Raw genomic sequence first — 21687 nt, 5'->3', positions numbered from 1 at the left:
TTTTGGCATTTTTCACCCGAATTTCAACTTTTGAGGAATGGCACCAAAGCGAGCGCGAGCGGCGTCAGCCCGTGGAACTCCGTTGTCGAGGCTCATCGTCGGAGCCGAAGCAAAATGGGCAAAAATTGTAGACAAGAACTTCATCCCGGAGAGGAAATTCATGCCGAGCCCCGACAACGGAAACCTAAAAGCTCAAATCGAGGAACGCGGTTGGGAAAAATTAGCGACCATCGAGACCCGCGCTATCATGGACCTTGTTTGCGAATTCTACGCGAACCTTGGGGCCACCAAAGAAACAAGCCCTTCGGTAACGGTTCGTGGGGTTCTCGTGAGCATAACGTCGAGGGCAATCAACGAGCATCTCGGCCTCCCTAGCATACCCGATGACGACTACCACAACTTGGCCCTCAACCCTCCATTCGACGATATCTTGGCTACATTGTGCGGCCCCGGAGCGTTGTGGAAGCGCAATCAAGCGGGAGAACCACTCGAGCTCAAGACGACACACATGAGCAAGTACGCAAAGACTTGGGCTCATTTCGTAAGCTCAAACATCATGCCAAGCACGCACACCCACGGCCTCCCAATCTCCAAAGCGGTGCTCTTGTATTGCATCGTCACCGGGCGAAGTGTCAACGTCGGGAAAATAATTCGAGCAAAGATGTTCGATGCGGCAAAGTGTTCAACAATCGGCGGTCTTGGTTTTGGCGGGCTTATCATGGAGATATGTGAGATGGCCAATGTGAAGACATATGACGACGAAGAGAGGGCGCCGAAAGGGAAGAAGATCGACTCCTCCTTCATCAACGGTCTTCCTCAAATGGCCGGGCTAGCGGAGGCGAATGGAAGAGGCTTCCTCAACATGGCTCCCGACCCCGAGGAGCCTGGCCGCTACCAACACGCGGCTCCGGAAGCGCCTATGCCCGAGCCCGACATCAATGAGCCACAATACGCTCAAGTGCTTGCTATGATGGGGAGCCTCGGTGTCGCCTCTCAAGAGCGGTACAGAGTCGAGGACCAACGGTGGGATGACTTCGTGCGTCGCGACGCCGAGCGGCGCCAACAAGACGATCAAAGATGGGAGTACACCTCTCAATTCATGCGCGAGGAGATGGACCGACGCCGTGTAGAAGACCAAAGATGGGAGCAATCGGAGGCTCGACTTGGGCAACTCGAGCGGAGCATCGATCAACTCGGTGCGGCGCACAACTCGCTCGCCACCTTTGTCGAGAATCAACAATCGTGGTTCTCGACCACGGCGGAGTTCGGCTACAACGCTTACAACCAATGGGCTCCCGGAGGCGCCTCGGCAAGCTACCCCGACACAAGTGGATCCGGTGCATCGTCAAGTCTCCCCGACGGTTTCTTTAACCCGTTCCCGCCATGCTACCGATACCAAAGCCACTACGGCGCACCACCACCACCGCCGGACAATGATGGCGACACCGCCATGTGATCCCATAGCTCCGCCCCCCTCCAATGCGCATCATCGAGGACAATGTCGAGTTCAAGTTTGGGGGGGGGGGGGTGTTTCCACAAATTGCGGGGGCTTGTCGGTACTCTATTTGCTCTCTTTTCTCATTTTTTTTATGGATAATTTAAGTTTTATTGCTTTATTTTCATTTTCGTAGCATGTTTTGTTTTGGATAATTTAAGTTTGTTTGTTGTGTTATGTGTCTCTTTAGTTTAATCTAGTTTTTTTTTTAGGTTTTCCATAATTTGTGTGACTTGATCTTAAGTAGCTTAATTTCATAATTTATTTTCTTTATTTTTTTTAGTGTTTGGAAGTGTGAAATGCGTTGGTTTTGCTTGTGGAATATGAATGTTGATGACCCGTAGAGTCTTGAGACTTAGGAGTAATAGCAATGTATCTTTCTTGCGCTACAAGTCTTGTGCTTGGCCAAAACTCTATGGTGGCTTTGCTTAGCTTTTAGTGACCCGATGAATCTTCATCTCACGTTGCACGTTTCGAGTCCATAGAGAGTATTTAGGAGTTTTGAAAATCTAATCTTAGCAAGAATGCATCCCGGAACACTAGAACCGTTTGATCCTTCCTCGAGGCTCAATGGTAATAGGAGAGAAGCGTTAAGATGAAAAAGGCATAGGAATAGCCAATCGAGCCAAAAGCCAACCCGTTCTACTTCCATTTAGAACCCTATTCACATAAAGCCGAACGTAAATCAACTCTTGATACATAGTCACAAAGAAGCTTAGCCAATGAATTGAAATTCCCACAAAGAACCCCGTGATCTAGCGACTCTTGAGTGACTCTTTGAGCATGTGTGTTATATCTTGTAGAATGTGTGCTCTTCTTGCTTGTCGAAATTTGTGCCGCGCCGGCTTTTGTTAGATCCATGTAATTATTATTTTCCTTTATTTCTTCTAAGTAAAAAAAAAATGAAAAAAAAGAAAAGAAAAAAAAAAGAAAAAAAAAGAGAAAAAAAGAGCACAATCTTGCTTAGTAAAGAGATGTACATATTCATATATCCTTTTACATTTTATTTTATTTTGTTTGTATTTGGCATGGTGCAACGTTTCTTGTTAGACAAGCAAGCACATAATCTAGACTAGAGTTTGAAAAGTCTAAGTTTGGGGGTATTTGTGAAGCTTAGTGTTAACGAAGAAAGGAATGTAAAAGAAAGTTGTGAATATTGCTCTTTTGGTGAGTATGAGTTGCTAGGGTAGCGTGTTTAGTCACTTAAAAACTCCATATCCCACCCTTGACCCAAGCCTAAAGTTACAAGCCTTGAAAGACCTTTGGACTAGCACTTACTCTCCTAAACCGAGTGGAGAGTGTTTGGTGAAAGCCTTATGGTGTTCCTAATTCATCATTGAATATCCATTTTGAGTTTGCATGCTAGGAAAAGGTGGAAAGAACTCCGAAGATACTTGACTTGGACTCGAGCTAGGTAAAGCCACACGAGAATTGGTTGAACACTTATATTAATTGAGATTTACATGTGATTGTTCTTACTCTTGAGTCGATTTTGTCTAGGAGAGATGTTCATGCGAAACCAAGGCCATAGCACTTTCAACACTCATTTTTTTAGTTTAGCGTAGCATAACTTCTTTCATTCTCCGGTATAGCTTTGTGACTTTGTTAAGTTTTGTGTGGTTGTGTTGTATATACTTTTGTTTTGTTACTTGAGGACAAGTAACGGTTCAAGTTTGGGGGTTTGATAAGTGAGATTCATTCACACTTATCTATGACTCTTAGATAAGAATCGAAGCTTGTTCTTAATGTTTTTGATATTATTTTGTAGTTTTTATTGCATTTTCAGGTTTGAGAGAGTATGAGAAGGTGGTGGTGCGAAAACGGGCTGAATCGGAGCTAAATCGAGCAAGTTATGGTCATTTGAAGTCAAGTCAACAAAAGTCAACGGCGGTCAACAAGAAGTTAACGTTTCTAGGCTGGCGCGCCGCGCCCTGGTGGCTAAATTTACACCCGAGAGCTCGAGTGGCCAACGCGCAAGAGAGGCGCGACGCGCCTTCAGAAATACACGAGTGGCGCGGCGCGCCTGTTATGTGGCGCGCCGCGCTAGTTGCTTTTTCAGCATTTTGGAGCTCGTCTTTTAAATCATTTTTGGCCCTTGGATCTCATCCAAGGGTCCATATTTGCTCCGAAAACCTCTCCTAAACCCTCATATACACTTATTCAAAGAAGAAAAAGGAGGCTTGACATAGAACATTTTTATTTTTGGTTTTGAAAACTTGAGAGAGAAAGTGAGAGAGAGAAAACTAGGGTTTGACACTCATTTTGTTCTTGAGCTTGGGAGTGAAGAAGAAGAAGGAGAAGTGACAACCTCCATCATCCTCATCACCTCCATTTGTTCACCCTTAACTCTATCTCTTTTATTTATTGTTCTTTATTTATTTACTCTACTTATTGCTTTGTTGGATATATTTTAAGCTTTCAAGCATTCTATTTGAGTTTTGTTGATTACTTTTATCTATTGAGCATTGAATATTGTGATTACTTTATTGTTTTATCTAAGTGAAATATTGTAGTAGTGCTTGAGTTAATGAAAGCTTTGTTTGGTTGTTGAGATTAGCATTCAATGTCTTGTTTCTTTATTGTTTTGTTTCTTTTACTTATTTCAATTCTACTTTGTTTATTCTTAATTATGAGTAGCTAAATAGATTTGGGGTGCGATGTAGTTGAGTAGTTGAGTTGGTTGGTCATACATTTGGATTAGATTGGGGCTTCATGGTTGGGTTGAGAGTGAAATTCTATGGGTATGGGTGTGTGTTAGCGCTAACTAGAGTAGCTACCTAGTTAGTGAATCTTAGACAAGTTTAGACACCGAGAGGTAATAAACGAGTGAGCTCGACCCATCCCATCTTTAACCTTCCTAGAGGTATAGAAAGACTAGTGGGTAGTTGTAGTTGATTGAAATCCTGGGCTAAATGCGGTTTTGTGTTTTAATAGAACCCAAACCGAGAGGTGTAAGTTCGACACATAGCTAGATTCCTAAAGACTCGGGAGAGATTAGTGAATGTTATAGGAGGGATTGAGACTAAGTTTTAACACTCTAAACCCGAGCTTAGAATCGTATCTTGACCGACCGACTCGATGAAATAACGAAATCGTGCCCCTTCCTTTTAACTTGTGTTTAAATATTGTTTTCACTCTTGTTTACATTTCATCTTGTTCTCAAAACAATCAAAAACCCCCATTTTTCATTTCCATAACTCGAAAAAGAAAGCTAGTGAGTTTGCTTCGGAAATAGTCTAGAGTCCTTGTGGGATCGATATCCGTGCTTTTGCACTCTATTACTTGACGACACGTTCGCTTGCGTCGTGTAGAATTTTCTTTAGTTAAGAAAATTCCCATCAATCAACCACCTGTCCAACCAGCTTTCATCATCTACATAGACTCATCCTGGCCATTCCAACGACGTCAACATGACTTCATTCCAAGGAGGTTCTTATGGTTTGGTTAATTTTACTGATTCTTCGAATTTAGTACATAACTCTTGGATCTTAGACTCTGGTGCCTCAAAACATATCTGTGCACAAAGAAGTTTATTTTCAGATTTGAGAGTTCTACACAATTCGACAGTAACCTTGCCAAATCATACTATTATTGTTGTTAGCCATATAGGAACTGTTAGAATAAGTCCTAATCTTGTTCTCCATGATGTCCTTTATGTGCCATGTTTTAAATTCAATCTTATATCTGTTCATGCTTTAACCAAGAATTCTGATTTCGGTGTTTCTTTCTTGAATGATTCTTTCTATATACAGGACATGAAACATTTGAAGATGATTGGATCGGGTAGATCAACCAATGATCTCTATGTTTTGTACAAGAATCATCTCATCAACTCAGCTCTACACAGGACAAATGTTTCCACACAGATATGGCATCAACGTCTTGGTCACCTTTCTCATAAACGATTAGATATTCTCAAACACAAGTTAGCTTTTACTACACATGTTTTAGATACTGTCCCATGTTGCATATGTCCTATGGCAAAACAGCATCGTTTGCCCTTTATTTCAGCAAATAACATGTCTAGTGCTTCTTTTGATTTGATACATTGTGACATCTGGGGCCCATATAAAGTGCCTTCCAGATTAGGACATCGTTTCTTTTTGACTCTTGTTGATGACCATACTCGTTTCTGTTGGATTTTCCTAATGAAGCACAAGTCCGATGTTCATTCCATTATTCCTCGCTTTTGTGCTTACATTTCCAATCATTTTTCTGTTAATATTAAAAATTTTAGATCGGACAATGCCCATGAATTAATCTTTGCAGAATACTTTGCCAAACATGGCATCATACATCAGTTCTCTTGTGTAGAGACTCCATAACAGAATTCGGTCGTGGAAAGGAAACACCAACATTTGTTGAATGTTGCTCGAGCACTCCTCTTTCAATCCAAAGTTCCCATTCAGTTTTGGAGTGAGTGTATTTTAAAGGCAACTTATATCATAAATCGTTTGCCTGCCCCTATTCTATCTAACAAATGTCCTTTTGAGCTTCTTTACAATAAGGATGTTGATTATGCTCATACGAGAGTTTTTGGTTGTTTATGTTTTGCTTCAACCCTACGAGCACATAGAACAAAATTTGACACTCGTGCAAGGAAATGTGTATTTCTTGGTTACCCACAGGGTGTTAAAGGTTACAAGCTTTTGGATTTGGGGACAAAGGAAATTTTTCTATCACCTGATGTGATTTTTCATGAAAAGTATTTCCCTTTTCATGACCCTCAGTACAAGGATCTTGTGTTAGATCCCTTTGAAGACACTCAAATCCCAATTCCTGTTCCAAATACTATACCTGAACATCATGCTCTCCTTGATCATAATGATCCTATACCAGCGAGTGATGTGAGGTGTGGTCATGAGATTGCGGCCCACTCACCCATTGTAGAAGAGACAGTCATTCCTGATCTTGTTCCAGTTGACACCTCCTCTTCCATACCAGCCCCGAGAAGGTCTGCAAGGAGTCATGTCCAACCTCATTATTTGAAGGAGTATCATTGTAACCTCATTCACTCAGGTGGTACTCATTCCTCTAAACATACCCTTGATCATGTTCTTAATTATGAGAATTTGTCTACTGCTTTCAGAAATTTTGTCCTTTCTATTTCAGTTCAATCAGCACCTCAATACTATCATATAGCTGTCAAAGATAGTGAATGAAGAGCAGCCATGTTAGAGGAAATTGCAGCTATGCACAACAACAATGCATGGACTGTTATGCCTCTTCCACAACATAAACAGCTATTGGATGTAGATGGGTGTATACAAATAAGCTAAACTCTGATGGAACTTTAGCTAGAAGAAAAGCACGTCTTGTAGCCAAGGGTTACAATCAAAAGGAGGGAGTTGACTATCTTGACACTTTTTCTCCGGTTGCTAAATTAGTTTCAGTTAAAGTTTTACTTAGTCTAGCATCTTCTCACAACTGGTTTCTTTCACAGTTAGACATTAGTAATGCTTTTCTTAATGGTGATATTTTTGAAGAAGTTTTCATGGAATTGCCATTGGGATATGTTGTTCAGGTAAAGGATCCAAATGCTAAGATGGTCTGTAAGCTTCATAAATCAATTTATGGTCTTAAGCAAGCATCAAGGCAATGGAACCTGAAGTTTACTGAGTCTGTTATTCAAGCAGGTTTCACTCAATCTAAAAGTGACTACTCTATGTATACTCGTGGTTATGGAGACCAGTTTGTTGTTATTTTATTGTATGTAGATGATATTATAGTTGCTGGTCCAACTAAGGATGTTATTGATGGTGTTAAGTGTTTCTTAAGTAAGGCTTTCAAGTTAAAAGATTTGGGAGATCTTAAATTCTTCCTTGTCTTGGAAATTGCACGTTCACATGAAGGCATTGTTGTCAATCAACGTCAATATGCTTTACAGATTCTTGAATCTGCAGGTTTTTTGGAATCTAAGCCGGTTAAGACTCCCATGAATCCAAGAGTCACCTTGAATCAGGAGGATGGTGATCCTATCCAAGACCCTACAGTATATAGAAGGCTTATAGGCAAACTTTTGTATCTTACTATAACTCGTCCGGATATAACCTTTGCTGTGCATTGTCTTAGCCGTTTTGTGCAGGCTCCATGGACTTGTCATTTACAGGACTTGGGCTTTTCTTTCCTTCTCATTCCTCAACTCAGATTAAGGCTTTCTCTGATGCTGATTGGGGAACGTGTGTAGATTCAAGGAAATCTGTGATTGGCTATTATGTCTATGTTGCTGGCGTGGAAGTCCAAGAAACAGACCACTGTGTCTCGGAGCTCTGCAGAAGCGGAGTATAGATCGTTAGCAGCAGCTTTGAGTGAGGTCCTTTGGATACAACAGCTGTTACGGGATTTCCAGGTGGAATCAAAGAATTAGGCTGTGATTTATTGTGATGATCAGGCAGCTTTACATATTGCCTCGAATCCGATATTTCATGAGCGTACAAAACATATCGAGATTGATATGCATTTTGTACGCGATAACCTTCAGAAAGGACTTGTCAAGCTCCTTCCTATCAGGTCTCAGCACCAAGTTGCTGACATTTTTACCAAGCCTTTAGCTTCGCCAGCGTTGCACCAATTCATGTCCAAGCTTAACATGAAGAATATCTTCTGTTCAGCTTGAGGGGGTGTATTGGAGGAGTTATGCTATTCAGATTATTTGTTTTTCATTGTCGTTTGTTTTAGTTTGATCAAAAACGACTTGTCGTCGTTATTGTAACTAATTTTTTTTCTTTTTCTTTTATGTAACTCTGTGTATAATTGGAATTTCAATTCCTCAATCAATGAATTAATTCAGTCTTTTCATTTCATTCATTTCACTTTCTGAAATTCCTTTCTCTTTCTCGATCATTGATTCTCAGAATCCAATACTTACGTAGTCAATTTTTTGATAAATAAATGAATTATATTTCACCAGATCATGGCATGGAATTTTCTTACTGAATCTTAAATATGAAATACGAAATTTCCATTTAACTTTAAGGACCGACTTAAAACTAATATTATATATAAATATAATAGTGAGCCACATATGATATATCTTCTCATCTTCGATATAACTATTTATGTATTTAAGGGAATATTGTCCTAATTGTGAGCTGTGACTCCAATTAAAATTAGGATGCATTGGAAGTACTCAACCACTCCACATAGTCTCAAATCATATATTATGCCTTGCGGACTAACATTTCTCCTACTACTCCACTAGATAGAGTAGGTCTCCTTCAACTAAAGCCACTGCCTTTTAGTTCAAGATATAAAATAGACATTAAACGCACAAAGCCTACTTATTGGTGCATTCCATATCGTCTATCTCCATAATCATTTATCATCCCTAATTTGCCCTCCAACCACCTTTTTAGTATATCCTTTTACTATTATTTCCTATAGCTTATGTTTAAAAAAGACTTATCAAGTGATTATTGTTATATAAAACATCATTTGGCTCGATATGCAACTATTATGCACTTTATTAATGGGTGTTTATTACCACAAGCCCTCTAAACTGTAATTTGTATTCATCATCTGATTATAGTATAAAGTTGATATTAGGAGATTATATCTTATACCAACTTATTAACTAGTTTAATACGAATCGTTGAGTTTTCGGCTGAAGCAATTATTTGTAAGGACAATCTTGACATGTATATTCAAATCATGTATGTTTGGTTCGATTATGACATCATTGATTAAAAATGAAAGGATTACGAGTTATGGGTGAATTGGGAATTATGTGAAACGAAATGAAGTTGTTAAATTAAATCAAATTAAATTAAATTAATTATTGGATGGTGTTAAGGCTTTATCAGAAAGAGTTAAGTGGGAGTGATCAAAGATGGGACCTAATCAATTATTTGGATGCAAACGTCCTCTCTTCTATTGCTTTTTGGTTAAGATATTAGCATCTTATTCATGTATTGACCATTTGGAAATATCCCATTTGATTCACGTTTAATTCCTCAATTTTTTTTCAAACAAATTTTAATGCAAAAGGTGGTATTTTTTAAAACATAATATGATTAATCAAACCTTTTTTTTTGGGAGAAAGGAATCAAACCATGCATTTATAATTCCAGTTATTTATTATCAGAATTTCAAATTCTGAAAAATAATCTTCAGCTTTTTGTTGAACATTTTTTTGGAAGTTTTTGGCGGTAGATATAGAATCCAACGGTAACACATTGATTGATTAGCTAGTTTGGGGAGAAACTTTTTGTCTGTAGGATAATCATTCAATTATATTGAATTCTTAAAGTTTATATTTCTTTCTCTGAATGAACGCCTTTAGACAAGCTACATATAATGAAAGTGAGACCATGTTTCCATATATTCTGTAATTCCCGTTAAGTTTGTAATTCAAGTCTTTACGACTTTTACATTTACCTAACGAAGCTTTTTATCAATATATATATATATATATTGCTTTCGAGATGATATTTTTGAAATATTATTGAAAACGGAATGGATTTAAAAAGATGTTTCAATCTCTCTCTTTTTCTTTTTGGAAGTAAACTTTCTCTAGAAAACACTTTCGGGACTCTATATAATACAATAGCTTCTCACCAACAATGTTTTTGAAACTACATACGGTTTCGGGTCCAGTGTTTATCGAAGAAGATAAGAATATCAGAAAGTAATTGGAATCAAATATATTCCTCTTTAGTAAGTGAAGTAGCTCGTGTACATTGTATATTAACTAAACAATGATTTAATACCCGATTAGTGGATATATGAATTAAAATGATCATTCGTAGTTGTGGAAACCCACCAGTATAAAAGTGTCTTGAGACAGGGGTATTCATGAGAATCGACAAACTAAATAATTCGATAATCTAAATCAGACCGCACTCTTTTCTAACTCACCTTACAACCCAAAGATGTTTAGGTTGAAACCAATCCAATCCGTAAGTGTTTCGGGTTGATTTCGTTTTTGATCGTCATGAGATTTGGTTGAACCAAACCAACCCGATCCCGTTAAAGTAAAAGCTTTTTCTAAAGAAAAATGAAAAATGTTATCAAGGTAAAATAAAAAATACACCATATGCTTTATGGTTTTAAAATGAAAATATAAATACATTTTTAAATTAGTTAATTATTTTGTAGGTGTAACTTTATGCTCACGACAGTTAGTAAATAAATAATACAAATAGATTCGATATGATCATAAAAACTTACTTATATAAGTTTCTACAATTTTTTTTTTGGACTACTTTACAAATTTTTAATGAGGTCTAAATTTTTATGGAATATGAAATTTGAGATGAGACATAATTTATTTTTTCTTACTATTTGCATGATTTTTTTTTTAATTTGATTCAACGATTCTATTTTGTACTTTTGTTGTGGCAAATTAACCCGAACAAACCAACTTAAGCCACTCCAAATAAATCAAATAAAACAAGCCCGATTAATATTGGTTGGGGTTGATTTGGTTTCGATACCATAAACAGTTTGGGTTGAGTTATAAAACGACAAACCAAAATTTCGGGTCGAGTTCATAAAATGTAGAAACCCTAATATCTTAACGCGATGTACATGTCTATACTCTGTACCATCATATATATATATATATATATATATATATATATATATATATATATATATATTCGTTTAGATTTAAAACAGGACAACAAGCTAATACGGGGCCAAGTAAATAAAAATAAGAGACAATAAGCTGGTGTCCAATAACCACATTCTTTTTAGAAAATAGTCAAAGTTTAATTTTATTAAGAAAATAGTTTAACAAGCCGAAGTAAATTAAGTTGATAATTTAAAAAAAATCAGAAGATTAATTAATTGCAACAAATTCTTTTAAAAATAATATATTTAAAATGAAAATAATACTTAATTCGTTAGCATTAATCCATCTAATTTACGATCAAATTATTTCCGTTACACTAACAAAATTTTAAATATTATAAACATTTATTAAAATATTTCCGTTACTATAATATAAGGGTAATTTAGCAAAATATATTCAACATAAACGTTGATAATTGTTAAATAGCCAAAATTTAGTAAATATTAGGTAAATAACCAATTTTATATATTTACCAACGTATATATTAAGTAAATAACCACTGTCATATTACGCCACGTCATCATTTATGACTATTTATCTAATATTTACCAAAGCTATTTAGTAATATCAAACGTTAAAATTGACTGTTTTTTAAATTTTTTGATAATATAAAGCAGTAGCAATAACAATTATAATAATAATAAAAATAATTAGTATAATAATAATAATAATAAATTAGGGCCGTTATGTCACGACGTTAACTGCCGACGAGACTCTGGCCCTGCCTACGTGTGTGTTTTGTGTATAAAACAACGCAACAGAAAAAACACACACAAAACAGCTCAAATCTCAAAGGAATTGCTCTCTCTCTCTCTCTCTCTCGTGAGGAAACTCAAACTAATTTGCTGATCAGTCCAAAACTGTGAGTAATTTACCACATTCTCTTATCTTTCTTTGAATCTTTGTGCATGCATGAAATATGTCCGCTCTTCCTCTTTCAAGATTATTAAGATCATCGATTCTGTGACCAATACTCGTCTATATGTATTATTGTTAAACCTTGATTAATAAAACCATAATATTGAAACATTTGGTTTTAGGAATATTACACTAGTACAATTTTTCTTAATGTTATTTTTCAGTTAGCCTTTTTAATGTGTATAATATACAGCAAATATTTTTTATTTATTCATATAATTTTTTTTTTCGGAATATACGGCAAATAGTTTAGTGTATTTTTCTGGTGTTATTCTTTTGGTTGGTTGCTCCAACTTCAAAAGCCAAATGATTCAGTTTCTGTTTTTCTTGCCTTCGTCTATTTTGCAAAACAAAATACATTTGTTTTAATTGATTGTAATTTCCTTTTCCATGCGAATCTCTGTTCATCTGCTTTCACTGCTTGGTTTCAGAAATTTTATTTATTTGTTCCTTATAAAGAGTATTATTCAGTGGTCTGATTGCTTTATCATTTCAGTAATGGCTCACTTATAAAGTTGATACTGGAATATATAGATATGGATTATCATACAAATATAACTACTCTCTGTTCCTCCTAGGAAAACCAAGCTATATAACACCAATTTAAATATGGCTAGTAAATGACAAGGATAAATAAAACATTTCTCTTCCAAAAATGCAGAGAAACTGGGGTTTATTTATTTATTTTTTGCTTAATCAAGATAAGGATTGACATAATCACATTGATTCGGTAAGTAAATGTTCACAGTGAAACTTCATCAAAATAACGAGTTGTGTAACCACTAAACCAGTAAAAGTAAAGTAATATTCTTTGTTTAAATTTTCATTTCAAACATTAAAATTTTGAATTTTCATTTCAAACATTAAAATTTTGAATTTTCATTTCAAACATTAAAATTTTGAATTTTCATTTCAAACATTAAAATTTTGAATTTTCACGCTTTAGTACGTTCGTTGAACATGGTTTTTAGCGCATCAAAAGGCATAGAATTTTCTCATTCAAAGTCTAGAGTACTAAAAAAGTTATCTCTGCATTGCAGCGCATTGATGGGAATGGAAGTCACCGATATATGCGTGGACAAGGAATCCGAATGTGTCACAGAATATCCGAAAGACATTGCTCAGGAATCAGACCCAGAATTGATTCCTAGCGACAATGCCGCTTCCGAGCACATCAACGGCGAGGACGAGGTGAAGGAGTGTACGGACGAGAAGCAATCTAGACCGTCCAATGACGACGATCGATCCGACGGTGAGAAAGTCCTTCTTCGAGAGAGCGAAAAGCCAAAAGCCCCGAGATCCCCAGCTGGGAATATCAAGACGAAGCTCACCGTTCCACAGCCTTTCACATTAGCAACCGAGAAGCGAGCATCGTGCGGGCCAAAAAAATCTTCTGGAAATAATAATCTACAAAATCTCAGTACTGTTAAGAAGGTTCAGGTAATACACACAGACATAACTGTTCGTTTTTATTTTAGTGTAAACAGTACCTGAATATGATGCGATTAGAATTTTGGTCTTCAAACAAGTATTTAAAGGGAATAGTCCTTTTCAATGATGTTGTAACATTTGAAGCGGATTAGTAAACTTGTTCTTGCTCTCATTATAGTTCAGGGACCTTTTGCGCTTAAAAACCTTTTTTAATTTTTTTTTTGTGTGTGATGAAATATGCAATTTGAGGTTTATGAAATGCTATGCAGAAGAAGTTAACTTGGGTTCCAAGAAAGCCGCTGCAGCCAAATAATAAGAAGCATTCTGACGAAGAAGATTATTGTTCCATTGTTTCATTGTATCCTCGAATACCTTTAGGTCTAAATTATAGTATTATCAGATACCTTAAAGGTCTGTGTGTAGTCAATTTATCCCTTGACTTTTCATAGGACAACTGCGTCTGCCCGGAAGTCAAGGTCAACCGTGGCATCGGCTCCGGTGTTTCGGTGCACAAAGCGCGCAGAGAAAAGAAGAGAGGTGAAAAATTGACATTCAGATATATTTTGCGCGAAAAATAAATTTCGAAAAACAAGTACTAAGAATTTCTCATGTGACAAGTCCCGGTCTTGATATCAGTTCTACTCTAAGTTGGAGGAGAAACACCAAGCACTAGAGGCCGAGAAATCTCAGAGTGAAGCAAGGACCAAGGTTTGTATGATCTGTGTTAGTACGTTGACCCCGCGAAATTTTACTCTGATACTCGAATCAATCCCCAGGAAGAGAGCGATGAAGCCATCAAACAACTGAGGAAAAGCTTGACCTTCAAGGCAAGTCCGATGCCAAGCTTCTACCATGACGGTCGTCCACCTAAGACTGAACTCAAAAAGGTCATATAAGATTTTCAAGTTTTTTTTATTACTACTCGTCACTATTTGGAAGAAATTTATTATTTTATTTTAAACGAAATGAAGGCTGAAGATCGGATTTATTTTCTTCTTCTCTCTTTCTCTTTGTTCTAGCTTCCCACAACTCGGCCAAAATCCCCTAAGCTTGGTCGGAGAAAGAGCTGCGGCGATGGACTGCGCAAAGTGAAAGGAAGCCATAATCGTGGAAATCGCCATAGCACCGGAAATTACAAAGAAGGGTCTTCGAGTGGTAATAATACTAGTAGTGCTGTTTATTCTTTCGATGACAGGGCTTGGGATTTGGTGGCTGAGAATGATGATGCAATTGAAGACAGGGAATCCGACATTGTTGCAGTCCAATCTTGAGCTTTGTTGGTGAGTTTGTCTTGTAAGTTATAAGAAGAGATTGTTGGAAGTTACTTTGTGTCGAAAATGTTTGTGTAACTTATTTGAGTGTAAATGTCTTGTGTATTTTATACATCTCTCTCTTTGTGTATATTACAAGTGTTTTAACTTATTTGTGTCTGTAGTTCGTAGTTCTTCAAAGAAGTCTTTTTGTCTCTTCTTTTCTTGTGAAATAATTGAACAGGTGATGTGATCAGTTTGTTTTATAGTCATTCTTATTTCAGCCTTGGGAAGAAGAAAAAGTGCCATAACATGGAATACTGTTATTTTTGTTATTGATTTCTAGGCTTAAGAACTTTGTAGGTTTGATAACTAGAGATGTGAAACCGTGATTTTAAAGACCGAAATAAAGCTTTGGAAGGTACCATAAAGAGTTTGCTTTTTAAGGGTTAATGACCTGATTTTTGTTTCGTTGATTGTATACCTCTATTTATAAAAAAAATACTCATTCATTTGATGGACCTAAAAATTAACAAAATATCGAGATTAGATCTTATATTTTAAAAATATCTAAAAATAGATTTTTGTCCCAGTTTCGGGCACAAATACCCTTTTGAACAAATAAATTCATTTCACTTTCACTCTCTATCTTCTCAATCTCTCATTCGGTCTTTCACGCTCGATTCTGACGTGATATAACTAAATTCAACGAGATACGAGGGAATCCGACGAGCTATGATGACCTAAAATGACAAAGTTTCACGTGAATTTGAATTTTTCCGCTTAAAATGCCCAAAAAGTATGAATTTTATCGTATAGCATCGTACACTATCATATATTATCGTACATTATAACGCAATTTCATTTGTATGAATTTTATCGTACATTAAAATTCTAATGTATCGTATTATATCGTACACTATCATACAACATCGTATATTATCGTACGTTATAATTATAATGTACAATGAAATATGATATAATACGATGAGGTATGATACATTATAATTTTAATGTACGATAAAATTCATACAAATTATAATGTACATTATAATTATAACCTACGATAATATAGGATACAATGATACCGTACGATAATGTACGATGCTATACGATTCCCTTGTATCTCGTCGAATTTAGTTATATCTCGTCGAAATTGAGCGTGAAAGACCGAATGAGGGATTGAGAAGATAGAGAGTGAAAGTGAAATGAGTTTATTCGTTCAAAAGGGTATTTTTGTCCGAATTTGAGACAAAAGTCTATTTTTGGATATTTTAAAAACATGAGGTCTAATCTTGATATTTTGTTAACTTTTAGGTCCATAAAATGAAATTTCTCTACTCAAATTAAGGGTGCGCACGGTCCGATCCGATCTAAAATCGGTCCAAAAATCTAATCGGACCGATCTAAATGGTTTAAGAAAGGATCCTGATCAAACCGGTTAAAATGGTCCGGTCCGTTTTAAATCGTTTCATACCGTTTAAACTGGATCATTTTGGACTGTTTTAGACCAATTTAAACTAGACCGTTTCATTTTTAACCTATTTTTGGTTTATATTTTTCTTAAATAGTAATCAGTCCAGTTCACTTTTAGACCGTTTTAGACCAGAGCATTTAGACATATTTTTATTATTTTTTTAAATACTAACCAGTCTGGTCCAGTCTAAACCGCGGGTTAACATTTTTAAAATGGACCGGTGAAATTTTAAACCCTTTATTGAAATTGGACAAACGGTCCGGTCTGGTTTACGGTTTTAACTATTTTTTTGCGCCGCCCTAACTCAAATAGTTATGAGTTATATGACATACACACAAAGCTCCCTATTATTAGCATAGTATATTTGTCATTATTATATTTATATAGGGTTATTTTAGTTCTTTCTTTATTTTGTTGTATTAGGGTTATATACTCAAACTATTGTATTTCTTTTATTCACTCATCATTATTCAGACTCTCTCGTTTCTATATGAATCCCTAAATCTTCATGGTATCAGAACCATCTTCTCCACAAGATTTGATTGATGAAAGTTCATTTACCAACCACGATTTTTGAGGCTCGAATTCTATGGCGAGGTCGCTGGGGGGTTACGGGGGTAGCGCACAGTTGGTATTTTCGCCACTTTCTATTGGTTTGTGGATGTCGTAATTGTTTGGGTGATTGTTTTGTCCTTTGATTTGGTTCTATTTGGATGTGTTGGTGATTGGCGTTTTTGGTTTTCGATTTGGGGGTTTCTCTCAATTAGTTTTGATTTCGATTTTGGAGTGTTTGGATTGGTATTTTCGATATGGCGGGTTATAGAGATGATTCCCTTCAGGTGATTGTGGTTCAATTGGATGCCAAAAATTACTCATATTGGAGTTATGTTATGAAGAATTTTCTGCGTGGAAAGTCTGTATGAGTTGCGTAATTGGTGTGCATCCTAAGCTCTCTCATGAGAAGGTCGCTGAGTTTACGACTTCGGTGGATGTTTGGGAGGCTGATAATGCGAAGATTATCATGTGGATTAACAATTTTGTTACCCACAGGATCGGTGCTGAGTTGACGAAGTACGAGACTGCGAAGGAGGTTTGGGAACATTTGGAGATACTCTATGATCAATCTAACTTTTCCAAGCAGTTTCAACTAGAAATGGATATCCATGTGCCTCGACAGAACGATATGAGTATTCTAGAGTTCTATACAACCATGTCCTCATTGTGAGATCAATTGGCATTGACTCAGTCAGTTGAGTTGAGGGTGGTGGCAGCTTACATCTCTCGGTGTGAAGAGCAACGTTTGGTTTAGTCTCTTCATTATATTGATTATGTGGTCAACAAAATGCTAGCTGAAGAGGTTCATCTCAAGTTTGAGATTGACATGGAGACTCCACCACCCCAGCGCCTGCTATCCTTGGTGCCCAATATCGGTCGTCCAGTGATAGTGCACCCTAGCCATCGATGACAATCCCTCTGGATAAGTGTTCCTTTTGTAAGGAGAAAGGGTATTGCAAGGCTCAGTATCTAGCCTTGTTGAGCAGAGGTAAAGCGCAATAGCAACAACAACCACCTCATCAACATCGTCCACCGCAGCCGTGCACATCTCGATCGACGGCTTTGTGGGCACCCCGTCTGACTGCTCCATGGGCACCTCAGTTCATCAACGATGTTGCTGCCCCATCTGTGGATCCGTACATTTTTTTAGCATTTCCAACAGTTCATTGCCTCGCAGCCTCATGCCATGTCCGCCTCTTCCTTAAAAGGTTTGTTCTCATCGTCAATCCCAAGTATACCATCTTCCTCGTGGATACTTGATTCAGGTGCCTCCAACCATATGTCCCCTCACTTTTCATCGCTTATGTCATTGGCTCGCCATTCATCTCTTCCCATTATGACTGGCGATGACACCCCTATGCCATCAAAGGTTTTGGTTCTATTGTCACATCTCATGTTTCACTTCCCGATGTGTACTATATCCCCAGTCTTTATATGAATTTTGTGTCTGTCAATCAATTGTTTGAATTGGTTTGTTAGTCACCATTTCTTCTTCATCTTGTTGTGTTCAAGATTCGCGATCGTAGACGGTGATTGAGATAAGCCATAAGTAGGGGGGGGGGGGGGGGGGGGGGGGGGGGAATGGACTCTATGTCTTGGATGAACTCAAAATATCGGATGTGGTTGCCTCTAGTGTGGATTTATCTTCTTTTCTTTTAAGTCATTTGTCATCTAAGTTTTATTTGTGGCATTATTGTTTGGATCATGTTTCAATGTCTCATTAGCGTTTTTTTTGGTTTGTATGGGAGCTTTAGGACATTTGATCTCCCATGATATTTCTGATTGCAGTGGTTACAAGCTTGCGAAATTTTCAGCCTTACCATTTCAAAATAGTATTTCGTCATCTCTTGCTCCCTTTGATATTGTGCATAGTGATGTGTGGGGACCTGCTCATGTGTCTACTAAGGGTGATTCTAGATATTATGTTTCTTTTATTGAAGATTTCACTCGTTACACTTGAGTATATGTTATGAAGCATAGAGTGATTTTTTGAACATTTATCGTGATTGTAGAGCTTTCGTTAAAATACAACACTCTTGTTGGAATTGATCTAGGGTTAAGAAAAGATTTAACGCTTCTAGCAAGCGGCGGAAAATAAAAATTTTCTTTTAAACAAGTAAAACGATTTTACTAACCTAGACAAAGAGCAAACACATGTTATTATTAAAAACTATCCAAGAGCGATTACACGTTTACTAACCTTTATGAAGCTTGATTGTGGAGAAGCTTGTGGAGGTTGAATCGCTCGTCTCCCCACGCAGCTCGTGTTTCTTCGTTCTTCGGGAACTCGAGTAACCACGAAAGTTTCTATCACATAAATCACTCGAGGTAAGAAGGAATAAGTGTATGGGCACTTTTAAACACAACGACTCAAGAACAAGTCTTAGAGTCGAAGAGCTAAAACAAATGCTAGGTCAAATTTGGACCTAGGTGCCAAAACAAAAACGAAAGGAGTTAGAGAGAGAGAGAGAGGGGCGGCCACAAGGTCTAGAGAGAGAACTCTCAATCTCAAAATTGTGTGGGATGAGAAACAATGAGAATGAAAGCTCTATTTATAGGAGAAGGATTACCTTCAAAAAGGTAGTTTCCTCTTCTATAGAAAATCACATATTCATGAGCAAATATTGCCTCTCTTCCTCTTATGTTACACGGCCAAGACAAGCTTCTAGGAGCCCTTAGATTTGTTTCCTCTTTTGTTTTCTCCTTAGTTGGCAGCCCATCATGTTTCCTTGTATAAGAAATTTGTTTCCTCTTTTTCTTTTATCAAGTATCTACATACATCAATGCACAAAATAATTCCTCTTCTCTTGCTTAGGTTGGACGAGTAGAAGGCTTCTAGATGTTTCTTCATTTGTTCATGACAACATAATAAAAGCCCATTAAGAATTTTCAAGTAAAATTCTATGAAATGAAATTAATCCTCAAGGCCCAAATTCTTTAATGTGGCCGAATACATCTTTCATTTGTCATCATATGACAATGTCAAAAAAACTTATTTATTGACATTCATTTCATCCTATGTCCAAAAAGACAAAATACCCTTTTGACAATTTTCATAAAACTTGTCTAGTTCTTTTTTTGACTTAGCTTCTAGTTTAAGTAATCCTACTCGAAACGACTTGTGATAGTGACCTCATGGATCCAAATGAACAAAGCTTGAGCTAACATACTTGGACTCAAAAGTTCACAAACCTTTTCCAAGTTTAGCTTAATGTCAACTGACTCCACTAAAGAGTTGACACTGAGAATCTTTCGGTTCAAATGAATTTATTTTCTACTCAAGAATTCAACTTAATTGTGATGAGTTCATCCACTGAATATTATCTATGTTTACCCTTCATGAATATCATCAGCTAGATGGGATTTACAAAATTACCATTTTACCCTTCTAGCTGTTATTTCCTCAACTCCTTTGTCGCTTGTGAATAAGTTAGAAACAATGTATTGATGAGGAGCTAAAAAGTCACATTGATTCATCTATAAGAGTCATGAATCAACTTGGACACTGGCCAGTTCATTTATTCACATTCCAAGGAATAAAGCATGAGGTGATATACATTGCATTTCAGCAATCTTGTACATGAATTCCATATCTATGAGATCTTCACAAAGTTACCCATGACATCTTCATAATTTAGTACTTCACCAATAGGTCATGTTTAGAATCACACAGTGAATCCGAACTCTGACTTTCTCAAATGAGAATACGTAAGCTATGAAATGACATGTCTCATTTCAGAATTGAGGTAAGCATGATGCAATTCATATGAAGTGACTTCGAGACATAAGAGGTTAAATGGTTTGTTTTTATTCTGTCTCTAGAAGTGCACTGGTCAATTCAGTACCTTCAGAAGATACCTAGAAGAACTATAGAGTCTCCAACTCTCAATGTCCCATAACTAGACATCATAGATTCTCCTAACAATCGTACTGAGATCAATAGTCCTTTGATCATTAGATTGCGAATATATTGTTTTAAGAAAACCATGAAGAGTTTGTTCGTGCAAATCTACATTTGTCTCTTCATATGTTGTTAGGTTTGTTTAAGGACTAAAGACTATAGATTATCATAAAGCTTCAAACAGACAAGGAAGAATGAATGATCGTTTCAACTTTTATTAATGATTTAGCAGTTACAAGAAAGAGTATTTGTGAGACTTTATTACATCAAATGTACATTAGTAAAGACTACTACTCTTCTTGTGGTTACCATTGACAACAACTCTGCCGTCATTAAATGATTTTGTTGTGATTTACGGGGTGAGTATACGTCTAATGATTTTTTTCCAGTTACTTGCTTCTAATGGGACCATTCGTCAAACCTCATGCACTGTCACACTTCAACAAAATGGTGTTGCCACAGGAAACACTGTCATCTTGTTAAGACCGCTCACTCATTTCTATTGTCCGCCGAGGTTCTAATTTTTTTTGGGGAGGCTATCCATACCGCTGCGTATGTCATAAACATAATCCATATCTCTCACAATTAAGGTTTGTCCTCCTTTAAAAAATTATTTGGCAATGTCCTTGATTATGCCTCTTTGTGTGTGCTTCGTTCAACTTGTTTCGTCGACCTGATGTCGAGCGTGATAAATTATCTACTAAGTCTGCTTTGTGTATCTTTTTGGGCTATAGTATTGGTCAAAATGGATTTCGTTGTTTTGATTCGGTTAGTCAGAAATTGTATGTTTTTCTTCATGTGTATCTTTGGAGCATATTCATTTCTTCTCTATACCCGCTAGTTCTCATCACTTGACTCAAGATGACCTTATTCGTATTGATCCTTTTGATATTGATATCAATGAGGCTATACCCACTGATACTTTTGTTCCCGAGACACACACGCCTTCGACCTCCCCTACTATGCTGCTCTGCCATCACTTGAGATTGCGGATCATCCTCATCTACGTCAGTCGACTCGTCTTTGTAAGTCCACTAAACTTCCTGAATTTGCTTATTCTTCATACTCTACCTCTTTTGTTTCCTT

At 36.9% G+C, this 21687-nt stretch overlaps 1 protein-coding gene across 1 annotated transcript; it reads left to right on the top strand.

The window, feature by feature from the left end:
- Window positions 1–11831: 11831 nt before the first annotated feature.
- On the top strand, window positions 11832–14883 carry LOC149393330 (protein WVD2-like 3). Its single transcript, XM_089618406.1, has 7 exons — window positions 11832–11931; window positions 13028–13427; window positions 13688–13776; window positions 13868–13955; window positions 14055–14126; window positions 14195–14305; window positions 14438–14883. The coding sequence occupies exons 2-7, from the start codon at window positions 13035–13037 to the stop codon at window positions 14687–14689; spliced, it is 1005 nt and encodes a 334-aa protein (XP_089474532.1). The 5' UTR covers window positions 11832–11931; window positions 13028–13034; the 3' UTR covers window positions 14690–14883.
- Window positions 14884–21687: the final 6804 nt, after the last annotated feature.

Source organism: Urtica dioica, chromosome 6, assembly GCF_054948205.1.
Source record: "Urtica dioica subsp. dioica isolate 48M chromosome 6, U.dioica_male_clone48M_v1_H2, whole genome shotgun sequence".
In the NCBI taxonomy this organism is placed as follows: Eukaryota; Viridiplantae; Streptophyta; class Magnoliopsida; order Rosales; family Urticaceae; genus Urtica; species Urtica dioica.
The sequence above is the reverse complement of the archived record's forward strand: the minus strand, read 5'-3'. Positions and strand labels throughout refer to the sequence as shown.